General features: G+C 38.2%; 1 protein-coding gene across 12 annotated transcripts in view; it reads left to right on the forward strand.

The window, feature by feature from the left end:
* Positions 1-16,298, forward strand: part of CCDC30 (coiled-coil domain containing 30) — a 136,970-nt gene that overhangs the window by 12,474 nt on the left and 108,198 nt on the right. For 8 of the 12 annotated variants that reach the window (XM_027968539.3, XM_042246638.2, XM_060398442.1 and 5 more), the window contains exons 3-5: positions 1,045-1,165; positions 8,004-8,191; positions 15,805-15,894. In XM_027968539.3, the coding sequence (XP_027824340.1) occupies positions 1,045-1,165; positions 8,004-8,191; positions 15,805-15,894 (399 nt within the window). Of the gene's footprint in view, positions 1-1,044; positions 1,166-4,849; positions 5,083-8,003; positions 8,192-9,536; positions 9,752-10,965; positions 11,063-15,141; positions 15,693-15,804; positions 15,895-16,298 lie in introns of those variants that run through there. The other 4 variants (XM_060398310.1, XM_042246643.1, XM_042246644.2 and 1 more) reach the window with 4 other exon arrangements.

Below are 16,298 nucleotides of genomic sequence, written 5' to 3' on the forward strand. Positions count from 1 at the left end.
AGTGATTAAGCTGGGCTGCAGTTCTGTGTTCTTCCTACTATACCATTCAGCTTTTTGTTCATATTCTGAGCAGTTGTCCCCAGAAGGCTTCAACACAATTCAGCAAAATGCAGTTACTTTGGTAGTCTGCCGCTGCTGCTGCTGCTAAGTAGCATCAGTTGTGTCCGACTCTTCACGACCCCATGGATTGTAGCCTACTTCTAAGCAATTTGGCCTAGTAAGAGTGTGAAGTCTGGCTCCTGCCTTTCTGTCTGGCTTGACAATGCAACACCCTCAGCCACTCTCAGCCTCCTCCTTCACCTGTAAAGGAGAAGATAACAGCGTCATAGGATTGTGGTGAAAACTCGGTATTTGATGTCCTTAACAGAGTACCTGGAGCATACGGTTTGCTTTCAATCTGTTATCATTGGCCACATAGAAGTACCTTTTGTGAAGCTGCCCTATTAATCAGAAACTATTTTTAAAGAATATCCAATAGTTTATTTTAATAAAGCTCCTATTAACATTTTATCATTTTTTAACACCTTAAAACATAATTTATTTAATTTTAATTTAACAGTTAATTAATATAAGCAATTATTATGAATGAAAAAAATTTCAGACATCGTAATCATGAGTTTTGCTTAAGAGTATAAATAACTGTGTAGATTATTTATTGTGTAGATATTTCTACACAAATTATTGTGTAGATATTTCTCTGTTCCTGAGTATCATGGCAGTATTTCCCAAACCCTAGATAAGGAGACTTGATTTGAAACCTGAGTTGTTAATGGAAAAAAAAATCAAGAGATTGTGATTTTCCCAGAAATTTGTAGAGATGTGTCATCCTATCTTTAGGGAAACAGCATCTGATAACGTGACAACAGGAAGTTTAGGAAGAGACATCAAATACTGACATGAAATACTGAGGACATCAAATACTGAGTCCACACTTAAACAAAGTTGAGTTTTCTTTCTCAGATTATAAACATCAATAGTATGGTGATCTCTTAATGACTCTTTCACTTAATAGTCTGGTAAGAAAATGTATTATTTTCTTCTTAGGTAGAAAACTATGCAAACCATGTCTGTGACTTACCAGAGGAAAAAGAAGCATTTTCTCCTAGTTATGAAAAGGAAAACAAACAGCCTAGACATAAGTTTAAAGAGCTCCAACTCAAACCAGGTAATCTTTCCTTTTGTAAAAAATGTGAATTTTTTCTCTAATTCTGACAAGTGGAGTTTGACAATTATAGAAAATTTGGGAAATGTATAAAAACAGAAGGAAGGAAAAAAAAATTACTGCATACCCTGCACCTCAAGAAAAGTATTTGTAATGTTTTAGGTTTATTTTCTGCCTGTCTTTTTAAGGTGTGTATTCTGAAATGTGTGTGAGAGAGTGCAGAATGGTTCTTTTCTTTAATGTCGGTTGCAGCACTTAGCGCACTAGGTCATCATGACCTGTGTCAGCTCTTCTGGGGCAGAGATCACGTCCTCGTCTCCCTGGTTTCTGGGTTCTCAACAGCTCCAGCCTTGTAAAGTACCTAGCAGGTTAAGGGCTCAGGAAATGTTTATTAAGTACTCCAGAGCTACAAAGGACAATACAGACAGGACCCCTTTAAAATACTGTATTTTTTTAAACTCCATAAATTAGCTTTTATTATGATATGCAGTGTTTATTTAGATTTCAGTTCAATTCAGTCACTGAGTTGTGTCCAATTCTTTGTGACCCCATGGACTGCAGCACACCATGGGGTCATTTTACGCCAGTAAATATTTATATTTACCACACAATTATTATTTTCTTTGCTTAGCATTTTTCTTTCATTTCAGATATTCTATTTGGAATCATTTTCCATTTTTTCATTTTAGAACTTTCTTTCACAAGGGTCCGTGATGGACAGTTTTCTGTATTTTAAATCTCAGGTGCAGAGTGAGTTGAGCTAATCATAAGATGTAATTCATTTGTACTTCACTCTAGTTTCAATTTTCCTCCCCTTTTTTGTTTTCCATTGGATAACTGAGTTTTCTTCTGCTGGCTCAAAAGCTTGCATTCTAGTTTTGTTCATATTGTGATTGCATTTTAGGAATTTAAAATTTTTCCTGGCATTTTTAGTTTTTCTCAGCTGCAAGGTCGTTAAGGGCTCAAATCTGCCTTGCTGTAAGAAGCAAAAGCTCCTCTGTGCCCTGTTACTAGCATAAATTAATTAGCTCATGAAGGATTGGGAAATAGGGGAGTAATGTCACTATAATGGGAGTTATATGTGGAAGTTCACATATCATTTTCCCCAGCATATTAACGATTTGTATTCCCCAGGATATTAATGATTTGGGTTCACCAACAAGCCACGGAGTTTGTACCTAAAGCCCATTCATCCCACTTTCCTCTTCTGGGCTGTTTGGCTACATATTTTGCCTTGAAAGTGCTTATTACAAAGATATTCCTAATCCTTTGCATTTTGCCTTTACTTTACCCTGCAGGCTCAGCTCCTTCTTTATCTCATCTTTACAGCAAACCTGATTTTAAAAAGAAGACAGAGGCCTATGTCTGCTGTGTACATGTGTATATGTGCTCAGTCGTAGTTTGACTCATTGCAGTTCCACAGACTGCAGCTGCCAGGCTCCTCTATCCATGAAATTTTCCAGGCGAGAATCCTGAAGTGGGAAGCCATTTCCTACTCTAGGGGATCTTCCCGACCCAGGGGTAGAACCCATGTCTCCTGCACTGGCAGGCGGATTCTTTACCACTAGTGCCACCTGGGAATTCCCTATATTGGCTGTGTTGTTCAGTTGTTCAGTCATGTCCAACTCTTTACTACCCCATGGACTATAGCCCGCCAGACTTCCCTGTCCTTCACTGTCTCCTGGAGCTTGCTCAGACTCATGGCCACTGAGTCAGTGATGCCATCCAACCATCTCACTCTGTCACCCTCTTCTCCTCCTGTCCTCAATCTTTCCCAGCATCAGGGTCTTTTCCATTGAATTGACTCTTCACATCAAGTGGCTAAAATATTGGAACTTCAGCTTCAGCATCAGTCCTTCCAGTGAATATTCAGGATTGATTTCCTTTAGGATTGACTGGTTTGATCTCCTTGATGTCCAAGGGACTCTCAAGAGTCTTCTCTGGCACCACAGTTCAAAAAAATCAGTTCTTTGGCACTCAGCCTTGTTTATGGTTGAACTTTCACATCTGTATATTACTACTGGAAAAACCATAGCTTTGGCTATGCCTTTGTTGACAAAGTGATGTGTCTGCTTTTTAATATGCTGTCTAGGTTTGTCATAGCTTTTCTTCCAAGGAGCAAGCGTCTTTTAATTTCAGGGCTACAATCACCATCTGCAGTGATGTTGGAACCCAGGAAAATAAAGTCTGCCACTATTTCCATTGTTCCCATCAATCTGCTATGAAGTGATGGGACCAGGTGCCATGATCTTAGTCTTTTGAATGTTGAGTTTTAAGCCAGCTTTTTCACTCTCCTCTTTCACCTTCATCAAGAGGCTCTTTAGTTCCTCTTCATTTTTGCCATTAGGGTGGTGTCATCTGCATATCTGAGATTATTGATATTTCTTCTGACAATCTTCATTCCAGCCTGTGCTTCATTCAGTCAAGCATTTCACATTATGTACTCTGCATTTAAGTTAAATAAGCAGGGTACCAATATACATCTTTGACGTATTCGTTTCCCAATTTGGAACCCGTCCATTGTTCTGTGTCCAGTTCTAACTGTTGCTTCTTGATCTGCATACACGCGTTTTAGAGGCAGGTAAGGTGGTTTGGTATTCCCATATGTTTAATAATTTTCCACAGTTTGTTGTGATCCACACAATCAGAGGCTTTAGCATAGTCAGTGAAGCAGAAGTAGAGTTTTTCTGGAATTCTCTTGCTTTTTCTATGATCCAACAGATGTTGGCAATTTGATCTCTGGTTCCTCTGCCTTTCCTCAATCCAGATTGTACATCTGGAAGTTCTTGGTTCATGTACTGTTGAAGCCTAGCTTGAAGGATTTTGAGCATTACCTTGCTAGCATGTGAAATGAGTGCAATTGTGCAGTAGTTTGAACATTCTTTGACATTGCCTTTCTTTGGGATTGGAATGAAAACTGACCTTTTCCAGTCCTGTGGCTGCTGCTGAGTTTTCCAAATTTGCTGGCATATTGAGTGCAACACCCTAACAGCATCGGTTTTTTAGGATTGGAAACAGCTCGTTTGGCATTCTATCACCACCACTAGCTTTGTTAGTAGTAATGCTTCCTAAGGCCCACGTGACTTCACATTCCAAAATGTCTGGCTCTAGGTGAGTGATTGCACCATCATGGTTATCTGGGTCATTAAGATCTTTTTTGTATAGTTCTTTTGTGTATTCTTGCCACCTCCTCTTAATATCTTCTGTTTCTGTTAGTCCATACCATTTCTGTCCTTTATTGTGCCCATCTTTGCATGAAATGTTCCCTAGGTATCTCTAATTTCCTTGAAGAGGTCTCTAGTCTTTCCCATTCTATTTTCCTCTATTTCTTTACATTGTTTACTTATATTTGCTATAGTATTCCCTTAATTTTTTTAGGAATTTGACACATCTCTTTAATGCACCAATATAATTAGGATTCTCAGTGTTTTTTATAGCATTAATTATGCAATGATAAAGGTTTTGAGTGCTCCAAGCCAACATTTTTCCATAAGCTACATTATTTTTAGTGAGCATTTTTGTGAAATACAGATGCACTTGTTTATTTTAGGAACACATATGTCAATCACATCAGAAATGCATCTGTAATTAAAGGATGGATGTCTTTTGAAAGTAGAGCAAACATGATTTGATAATGGGTTTTTTGGAGCCCTATACTAAAGTCTTCCCTTGGGGCTTTCCTTGTAGCTCAGTTGGTAAAGAATCTGCCTGCAACACAGGAGACCTGGGTTCGATCCCTGGGTTGCAAAGATCCCCTGGAGAAGGAAATTGGAACCCACTCCAGTATTCTTGCCTGGAGAATCCCATGGACAGAGGAGTCTGGCGGGCTATACAGCCCATGGGGTTGCAAGAGTTGGACACGACTTAGCGACTAAGCTGGCACCATACCAAAGTCATGGGCTTCCCTGATGGCTCAGATGGTAAAAAATCTGCCTGCAATGCGGGATACCTGGGTTCGACCCCTGGATTGGGAAGATCCCCTGGAGGAGGGCATGGCAACTCCAGTATTCTTGCCTGGAGAATCCCCATGAACAGAGAAGCCTGACAGGCAACTAAGCACAGCACAGCACATACCAAGGTCACAGATTTCATGTTAGGTGGGAGAAAAAGAGAGAAATCACTGGTGACCCCAAGCTCTTTGGCCTGAACAGTTGGAATACTGGAGATCCTAACTACTCAGCTTGGGTAGATGTGGGTGGTTCTATTTAGGGAAGACAGTAAAGAGTTTGCTCTTGGACATCTGCATTTGGATGTGAATATTAAACATCTGAATGGAAAGGTCAAATAGGCAATTTTGTTTATGTCTGGAATGCATTGTGAACTAGAGATGTAAATTTGGGAGTCATCAGGTATAGCAAATACTTAAAGCCATAGGATGGTAGGAGATACCCTAGGGAGTGAAAAGAAGAAGTTTCAGAGCTAGGCCCTGGTGTGTTCCAGTGTTTAGAGGTTAGAAAGGTAAGAAGTCAGCAAAGGAGTCTGAGAAGGAGTGGCATGAAAGCTAAGAGGAAACTAGCAGAGTGTGGTGCCCAAGGAGAGAAATGAGGAAGGTGTTTTCAGGAAAGGAAATGAACAGTGGGGCCAAATACCATTAATGGGATATGTGGTGTGAGGACAGGAGACTGACCATTGGGTCTGGTCACGTGGGGCTCATTGTGATTTCGAGAAGAGCTGCTTCTGTGGAGCAGTGGACACAAAAGCCAATGAGTGGATTCAGGAGAGAATGGCAGGAGAGGGAGGGGATGTGGCTGTGGGTGATCCTTTCTTCAAGCTGTGCAGCAAAGAGGAATGAAGAAACGGCGGAGGAGCTGGAGGGCGACGTGAGTGTGAAGCAAAGGTTTCGTGGTTTTCATCACCTTGTTCTTATTTATTTATTTTTAACTTTTCATTTTTAAATTTTTTGGCCATGCTGTGTGCAGCATGCGGGATCTCAGTTTCCCACCCAGGGATCGAACCCATGGCCCCTGCGTGGAAGCATGGAGTCCTAACCACTGGACCACTAGGGAAGTCCCTATCACTGCTGTTTTTAATGGGAGATATTATACCATGTCTCTCAGATGAATAGTTGGGAAGAAAGCCCCATGAGACAGCAGAGATAAGAGTCAACTGCAGGAGCTTTTTTTTTGAGAAGAGAAGGAATGAGATCCAGTGCACAAGGGGAGGGCCTGGCCTTAGGAACAAGGGTATCTTGTTTAATCTCACAAGACGGAAGAGTACCAGAGAGCTGGCAGATTGGGTAAGGGGAGCTCGTGAAAGCTCTTTTCAAAGTACTTCTCTTTTCTCAGTGAAATAAGTCAGGTGTCCAGGTGAGAGTGAGGAGGGGTCGGAGGTATTATAGATTTGATGAAAGAGAAGGATGAAATAATGGTTTAGGTCTCTAGAAAAAGAGAGAGACAGACAAGCAGGGGGATGCAGGAGGATTGCTGAGCAGCAGTAGGGCCCCACTCAAGGCTGGTTGGTGGTCATGAGTTTGAAATGAAACCAATCAGCACTGTCTGTGCAGTTTTCTCCAGCTACATTCAGCTTCTGGAGTGCACTGGTGAAGTGCTGGCTTTAAACAGGTTGAAGTTTTGTCACCAAGTATAATGGGAGGAAAGGAGGCAAGAGAAATGTGAATATTTTCAGGGGAGTGATTGTAATGATGGGCTGTAGAATCTAAGCTGGGTAAGAAAGGAAATGAGAATAGGGATGGAATAAGGAACGCTAAAAAGTCTTTATAATCAATGGATGCTAGTTTACAGTATGGTCAAAAATTGTCTAAATTGAGCTGTTAGTACAAAGGGTGGGCAAGGATGATTGGAGAATAGGATGTTTGAAATTGAGGCTAGGGAGAGGCTATAGAAACTATACAGGCTAATGACAGGGTCTAGGGGATTAATACGGAGTAGGTGACTAAGATGGGATAGAGGACTAGATTTTTGGAAGTTAGCTGGTAAAGGAACTGAAAGGACAGGTTCCTGGAGTATAATCATTTACCTGAATATTGAAATCATCAAGAATTTCGGCTTAGGATTAGCTGAGTGACTGTAGACAAGTTTCTTGGTGCCTGAGCCCTCATCTCTTAAGAGTGATAATATGATTCCTACCTCACTGGATTAAATAAGATAAATTTATCTCAAACGCTCAGTATAATACCTGCCACATTAGCAAACACTAACTGAAACAACGGCACACTTTACAAGTTATGCAAGGACAAATTTTAAACTTACACAGGTAGTAAGAATATCTAGAATACCAACCTAGACAGCAGATTAAAAAGCAGAGACATTACTTTGCCACCAAAGGTCCATCTAGCCAAAGCTATGGTTTTTACAGTAGTCATGTATAGATGTGAGAGCTGGACTATAAAGAAAGCTGAGTCCCAAAGGATTGATGCTTTTGAATTGTGGTGTTGGAGAAGACTCTTGAGAGTCCCTTGGACTGCAAGGAGATCCAACCAGTCAATCCTAAGGGAAATCAGTCCTGGGTGTTCATTGGAAGGACTGATGTTGAAGCTGAAACTCCAATACTTTGGCCACCTGATGTGAAGAACCAATTCATTGGAAAAGTACCCTGATGATGGGAAAGATTGAAGGCAGGAGGAGAAGGGGATGACAGGAGATAAGATAGTTGGATGGCATCACCGACTCAATGGACATGAGTTTGAGTAGGCTCTAGGAGTTGGTGATGGACAGGGAAGCTTGGCCTGCTGCAGTTCATGGGGTTCAAGAGTCGGACACAACTGAGTGACTGAACTGAACTGAAGAATATCTACTGCTTTTGAGAACCTTTCCCCACTACTTTTTAGTTTTTTGCCTGCATTTCTTGTAACAATATTGTTTCTGTTATTTCTTCCTAACAGAAATGCAAACAAAGGAGGTTGAAATGTATCAAGAAGGCTTGTCTACAGTGGCTCTGAGCAGCCCTGGTGATCAGATCACACACTTAATCATGGAAAGAAGTACACTGTTGAGGAAACTGGAACTTGGGAACCCCAAGCCAGAACCACAAAGATGTCTGAGCCGTAACCTGCAGAAAGGCTTTCCCCAGGTATTCCAAAATTAACTACAGAATTGAATAAGAAGCAGGCCAGTTGAAAAATGCATGTGTTTATTTAACCTTTCCTATATTAAAATATCAGGAAGCCAATTTTGATAGTGTTTAAGAATATAAACTTTAGGTTTGAATGGACCTGCTCTGCCCCTTGTGAGCAGTATGTCCTTGAATAAATTACTTAATTTTTGTGAGCCTCATCGTCATAATCTGTAAAATCTGGGAGCAACTTACCTACTCCACAAGATGATCATGTAAATGAAATGAAATTGCTTAATATATGTATAGCTCTAAGATGAAACCCGCATGTTAATTAGCATTATTATTCTTGAGAACCTACTGTGTGCCAGGCTTTGTGCTAGTAGATGTAGTGACAAAGTCAAATTAAACGTGATCTGGACTTGCAAGGAGAGAAAAATGAAAGAAATAAACGAAGCTAATGAAGGAAAGAAATAAACTAGTGGTTATAATTCAGTGTGGAAAGTTCTTTAGTAAAGTGAGGCACATAAGGCTAGGAGAACCTGGGGGAGAGGCTCAGTCAGGATGGATAGAAAAGGCTTCCAGAAGAGCTGGTATTGAGTAGCATTTTGAAAGCTGAGTAGGTGTGAGTTGGATGAAGAAGAAGGGAAAGGCATTTCTGGCAGAGGAGACAGTGTATAACACATACTGGTTCATGTGAGTCAATGCTGAGAAATGCACCCGGAGATATTTTCAGAAACCACTTCATGGTGAGACTCATATGCTAAGCTAGAGAGTTTGGACTCAGCACCCAGCAGTGTTCCTGGAGCATACTAGAGGCATAAAAATATTTCAAATTGACTAATAACTGCCTGCTGTAAAAGGTCTGGAGAGTCACTAAATGATTTTAAGAGAAGAGTAACATGCACGCACGCACAGCATGATCTGATTTGTGTTTTAGAAAAATCACTCTGGCCATCGTGGAGAGATGGATTGGAAAGGGGCCAGATTGGAAGCAGGGGTTTCAGGAGATGTTAAATAATAAATAATTAAAGAATGAGAACCAAAAACAAGACTCAGAGTGTAAATGGAGAAGAGAAAATGAACTGAGTTATGAAGGAGATGGAATCTATAAAACAAATTGGTGTTTTGAAGGTGAAGTCTTAGGTGATTTTAAGGCTAAGATCATAGTTTACTTAGATCACTACTAAGTCATAGTTTTACAACTCATGGACAGGAAGAAGTCAAACAGATACTATAAAAGATTTTGTTATTATAAAATGTAATTCATAACATTTCTGTCACATTCCCGTTTATGTTTTGTTTAAGCTAATGTTGTCATTTGCCTGAGCATAAAGTAATTAGTAGAGTCACTTTTTTGTAGAAATTGACAAGCTGATTCTAAAATGGATAAGGAAGGCAAAGGAACTAGAATAGCCCAAACAACTTTGAAAAAGAAGAACAAGTTGGAAGGTACACTCTTTCCGCTTTCAAGACTTACCATAAAGCTGCAGTAATCAAGAATGTGTATATAGATCAATGGAACAAAATAAAGACCCGCACCTGTATGGTGAATTGGTTTTCAAAACAGATGGGAAGGTAATTTAATGGGGAAAAGATGTGCTTTTCTACAAATGGTGCTGGAACAATTGGACAGGCATATGCAAAATACAAACAGAAAAACTCCCTCAACTCTATTGAGTTCCCTTCCCCACTGGTAAAGGAGGGAGTCCCTACCCTAAATACTATGAGATAGTCAAACACGTGATACCCAGCTTTGGACAGAGATGTGGTTCATAGTTAATCACATGGACTTACAGCCCAGGGGAGGACACTGCCTGTCAGGCAGGGCCACAGGGGCTTGTATTCAGGAACGGAGTGAACTCACAGGATCCTCGGGAGACAGACTTTGTGGTAACAGTAGGAGAGGTGCCCCTTTGTTCCTGTGGGAGGGTATGACTGGCTTGCCTAAACAATTTCATGGGTTGGCGCTGAAATGACAGTCATTAAATGGCTGAGGACCAGGTATACTATAGCTGTTCTGGCTGATAGGGGCACTAGCTGGGTAGGGAATCTTCCCTGTCAGATGGAGGTATATCTGGCAAAAGCAGGGGAATTCATGGTTAGGCTTTTGGTGCTCTGTGAGGTACAAGGGTGTGAAGGTAACACATGAAATTTAAGGCTTTATAATACCTTTATCCTATCCATATACAAAAATTAACTCAAAACAGTTCATAGATCATGTAGGAGATAAAATCTACAGAAGAAAATTTTAGTGACCTTGGGTTTGGAAGGATTTTTATCAGACAGGAAGAGCACAGAGTATGAAATTGGATTTTATCAAAATTCAGAATGTTGCTCTTCAAAAGACAGAAATAAGAGAGGAAGGCACAGACTGGGAGATGATATTTTTTTTAAATGTGTCCAACAAAATCTTTCTATCTAAATATATAAATAAGTCTTATAGCTCAATAATAATAACACATACAACCCAACTAAAAAATGGGCAAAAAAATTAAAAAGCAACTGCACCAGAGAAGATATACAAATAGTAAATAAGCATATGAAATAATGCTTAAATTCATTTATTATTAGGAAAACACAAAAATCACAATGAGTCACCACTATCAATTTATCAATATCAGTGAATGCCCAGAATTAAAAGACTAACCATATCAAGTATTGTTGACAATGTGAAGCAACTGTAATCCTCATATTCTACTCATGGGAATATAAAATGATACTACCACTTTGAAAATTGCTTAGCATTGCCTTAAAAAGTTAAATATGCAACTGTTACATTCCACTTCTAGGAATATACCAAGAGAAATGAAAGCATGTGGCCGTGTAAAGACTTACACATGTCACAGCAACTTTCACTGTATAATCAACTCAAGTGTTCATCAACAGGTAAATGTATAGATCTATAGAATGGCATATTACTTTATAATAAAAAAGAAAAATACCCAACAAAACAGATATATCTCAATTATCTGAGTGAATAAGCCAGACCAAAAAGAGTACATAGTCTATGGTTCCATTTGTATAAAGCAGTAGGAAATGCAAACTGGTATATAATAACAGAAACAGATCAGTGGTTATCTGAGGACACTGTTGGGAAAGAATAAATTTAAGGAAGCGTATCTTTTGCCTGTGGTGGATATTTTCATTCTCTTGATTGTGGTGTTGGGTTCATGAATGTATACATGTAACAAAAAATTGTACACTGTAAATATGTTCAGTTTGTTGTGTATTGATTATACCTTTAAAAAACTAAAAAAAATTTTTTGCAAAGATATTATTATTATGAACTGTAGCTTGTAAAAATTTCATTGCCTCCCTAGTTATATTTTACATACACTAATGTTGGAGAAGGAAATGGCAACCTACTCCAGTACTCTTGCCTGGAAAACCCCATGGATGGAGGAGCCTGGTAGGCTATAGTCCATGGGGTCGCAAAGAGTCGGACATGACTGGGCGACTTCACTTTCAATGTTGAACTAACCTGTGCATAAAGTAGATGAGAGAATCATTCCTACCAAAATGGGACCACAAATGATGACTTGAAACCCCAAGAAGTTTTACAAAGCCTGATCTACATATAAACTATATTTTATTTAACATTAGTTTTTTTTTTTTTTTGGCTTTTTAACTTAATATAGGCACATAGTAAAAAAGGATTCAAGCAGTATAAAATAGAATGAAAAATGAGTTATCTTCTCACCTCAAATCCTCAGTTTCACACTGCTAAGCAACCACTGCCAACAATTTTTTAATCTATCTTTCTAAAAAAATTTCCATTCTCTTAAAATTCAAATTATATTCCATTATGCCTATTGTTTTCAGTATCTGTAATAGCATGTAGAGATTTTCCTTTGTCTTTTTGATAACATATATCCTTTAAATGGCTTAAAGCTCAACATTCAGAAAACTAAGATCATGGCATCGGGTCCCATCACTTCATGGGAAATAGATGGAGAAACAGTGGAAACAGTGTCAGACTTTATTTTTTTGGGCTCCCAAATCACTGCAGGTTGTGACTGCAGCCATGAAGTTAAAGGACGCTTACTCCTTGGAAGGAAAGTTATGACCAATATGACAGCATATTCAAAAACAGAGACATTGGGTCTTTTCCAATGAGTCAGCTCCTCGCATCAGGTGGCCAAAGTTTTGGAGTTTCAGCCTCAGCATCAGTCCTTCCAGTGAACACCCAGGTCTGGTCTCCTTCAGAATGGACTGGTTGGATCTCCTTGCAGTCCAAGGGACTCTCAAGAGTCTTCTCCAACACCACAGTTCAAAAGTATCAATTCTTCGGCGCTCACCTTTCTTCACAGTCCAACTCTCACATCCATACATGACCACTGGAAAAACCATAGCCTTGACTAGACGGATCTTTGTTGGCAAAGTAATATCTGCTTTTGATTATGCTATCTAGGTTGGTCATAACTTTCCTTCCAAGGAATAAGCGTCTTTTAATTTCATGGCTGCAGTCACCATCTGCAGTGATTTTGGAGCCCCAGAAAATAAAGTCTGACACTGTTTCCACTGTTTCCCCATCTATTTGCCATGAAGTGATGGGACCAGATGCCGTGATCTTCGTTTTCTGAATGTTGAGCTTTAAGCCAACTTTTTCACTCTCCTCTTTCACTTTCATCAAGAGGCTTTTTATTTCCTCTTCACTTTCTGCCATTGGAGAAGGCAATGGCGCACTACTCCAGTACTCTTGCCCGGAAAATCCCATGGACAGAGGAGCCTGGTAGGCTGCGGTCCATGGGTTCTCGAAGAGTTGGACGTGACTGAGCGACTTGACTTTCACTTTTCACTTTCCTGCATTGGAGAAGGAAATGGCAACCCACTCTAGTGTTCTTGCCTGGAGAATCCCAGGGACGGGGGAGCCTGGCGGGCTTCCGTCTATGGGGTCACACAGAGTTGGACATGACTGAAATGATTTAGCAGCAGCAGCACTTTCTGCCACGGGGGTGGTGTCATCTGCATATCTGAACATCTGGAAGTTCTCAGTTCACCTGTTGCTGGCCAACTGCCTAGAACTTTTCTTATCTGATCACAACCCCTTTCTCTTCACGAAGCTGTGCATCCCTAAATAATATATATAGTAGTTTAGTTTTGTCTATTTTTGAACATTACATACAAGGAATCAACTTTGGGAAGTGCTTTTTTGTAAAACGTTATATTTGTATTATCTATTTTTAATCAGCTTGTCACTGCTATATATTATTCCATCATGTGAATATACAGCATGAGCCTATCCATTCTATGCTAATTTGGGTTATTTCCAATTTATTATCTATTTGAACGTATTTTAATTTTATCAGTTATGCTGCTGTGAATATTCTTCTGTGTGTGCATTCATTTGTATAGGGTATACAGCTAAGAGTAGATTTAGGAAATTATAGAGTAGGTGGATCTTCAGCTTTACTAGATAATGTCAAACTTTCTTCTTAAATTAGTGGTACCAGTTTATTTTGGCTCTAGTATTGTATGAGAATGCCTTTGCTTCTCATCAACCCCTGATGTTTTCAGACTTTTAAATTTTTGCTAAACTACTGGGTGCATAATGATATCCCATATTGGTTTTACTTAGCATTTCCCTGATTACAAATGAATTTAGTGTAATTATTTGTCACTTGCATTTCCTATTTTGTTAGTGTTTATTCAGGTCTCTTGTCCATTAAAAAATTGAGTTGTCTGTCTTCTTATTTACGTGTTTTGTCTGTGTTCTGGTTTCAAGTCTTGTGTCACAAATACTTTTTCCCCACTCTGTGACTTGTCCTTTTAATATTCTTAAAAGTGTCTTTTAATGAACAGAAGTTCTTAAATTTACGATTGTTCAGTTTATCAATCATCTGTTTTATAGTTAGTGTTTTTCTGTCCTGTTTAAGAAATTCTTTCCTTCTGGATTTTGAATTTTGGTTGCATTGACTCTATAAGTCTATTTGAGAGGAATTGGCTATCTTAAAATATTGATGTTATCTGTGATCATAGACTATCTCTCCATTTACTTTTTAATGTATATAAGTAAAGTTTTATCACTTTTTTCACAAAATCTTGCACGTTTTTGTTATATTTATTGGTAGTTGCTTCATATTTTTGGATGCTGTTAGTAGTGAATGCTGTATGTTTTTTGAGAATTTAATTTTCTAATTACCTATTGCTAGTATTAAAAGTATAATTATTTTTATATATTGACTATACTTAACAATATTGCTGAAATTTCCCGTTCATTTTAATAATTTATTTGAAGATTTTGTACTTTTTCCACCTGTACAGTCATATCTGAGAATAATGATACTTTTGTTTCTTCCTTTCCCATCTTTATTCCTTTAAATTTCTTTACTTACCTTACTATACTGATTGGATCTTTAGTATTATCTTGAATAGCAGACATACTTGTCTTGTTAATGATATCATAGAGAAAGTATTCAACTATTCACTAGTATGATGTTTGGTTAAGAGTTGCTATCTTTTCAAAAAGTTGTCTGATTTTTGCAAAAGAGAGAGGTTAGATTTTTATTATTCTTGTTTTCTTTTACAGTTCTACAGTTCCATCACAGTATTTTTTAAAAATAGGTCAGAAGTTATGAGGGTATATTAGAAAAGAAAATAAGTTATGTGGACTGTAAATGTTTTAAATTTGTAAGATTCTATAAATAAAGCTATATTCTGTTAAAAAAAAAGAGTTGCTGTTTTTTAAAGATAGACTTTATTGAGTTAAGAAAGTTCTCCTTTATTCCTGATTTGTTCAGAGCTTCTATTAGAAGTTGATGTTGAGTTTAGAAAATGTTGAGTTTTTTTCTATAGCTATTGAAATGATGAAGTCATTTCGAACTTTTACCTGTTAATGTGAGAATTTCATTGATTTAATTTTCTAATGTTAAACCTATCTTGTATTCCTGGGATACATCCAACTGCTTCATGATATGTTATCCTTTCTAAATAGTATAGATTCAGTTTGATAAGCTTTTCTTTAAATTTTTGCATCTATATTTATTTATGAGGGAGGTAGCCCTGTGATTTTTCTTTCTGTGTTACCTTTGTCAGGTTTTAATATCAAGATCCATCTAGGCAGTGTTAGCCAGCCTTTTTTTTGTTTATTATTGCTTCTATAATGAGACTTTTAAAATAATTTTTTCTATCACTCTCCCATGAAATCTTGATGGTACTGATATAAAGTAATTCTGTTTATGTACCACAGACGTCTGTACTTTGTATTTAAAAGGGTAAGATTTCCCCACTTAGGAATCAGTTTGAACTCCCCTGGGGGCAGTATTATCTCACTGAGAATGCATAGTCTAGCCTCATAAAATTGACTGGATTGTGCTCCCTCTTTCTCTACTTGATTATATATATTTTTAATTTAAATGACATTTTAAGACTTTCCTGGTAGTTCAGACAGTAAAGCATCTGCCTACAATGCGGGAGACCTGGATTCAATCCCTGGGTTGAGAAGATCCTCTGGAGAAGGAAATGGCAACCCACTCCAGTACTCTTGCCTGGAAAATCTCATGGATAGAAGAGCCTGGTAGGTTACAGTCTGTGGGGTCGCAAAGAGTTGGACACAGCTGAGCAACTTCACCTTACCTCAACTTTTGTTCATGAAGCTGATTGATATAATATTCATTTACCTCACTTAGGAGAAACTTGAACAAACCCACCAGCCTCTGCAAAAGGACCATCAGAAACATCAAGAACCTGTGCATCAGTCTAAAAAAAGCCTGAGTGAGGTAAGAAAAAATTTGCAATCTTTTGCTTAGTAATAATAGGTAATTACAAGTTAGCTTTTACCTTGGAAGTATTTTGTTTGAATACATTAAAATGCATAAATCCATGCTGTAAAAGATATAAGTTGTGCATAAGAGTATTATGAACACATCATAGAAATTTGGGAAGAAAAAATAAATTGTTTAACACAATAGCTGATTTTTATTGAATGTATCAAAATTTAAGCAATCAATATGTGTTATGTCCTTTGAAAAATCACCTTGGGACAGTACACACTTCTTTCCAAATATATTTGAAGCTTCTTTTTGCAGGGAGGTCCTTTAAAATGTGTTGCACATTATTTTAAATATAAGTAATTCTCTTTGTGGAAATTATTTTTGATCTAGGGAAATGTTATTAAGAGTTA

Source organism: Ovis aries, chromosome 1 (genome assembly GCF_016772045.2).
Source record: "Ovis aries strain OAR_USU_Benz2616 breed Rambouillet chromosome 1, ARS-UI_Ramb_v3.0, whole genome shotgun sequence".
NCBI lineage: Eukaryota > Metazoa > Chordata > Mammalia > Artiodactyla > Bovidae > Ovis > Ovis aries.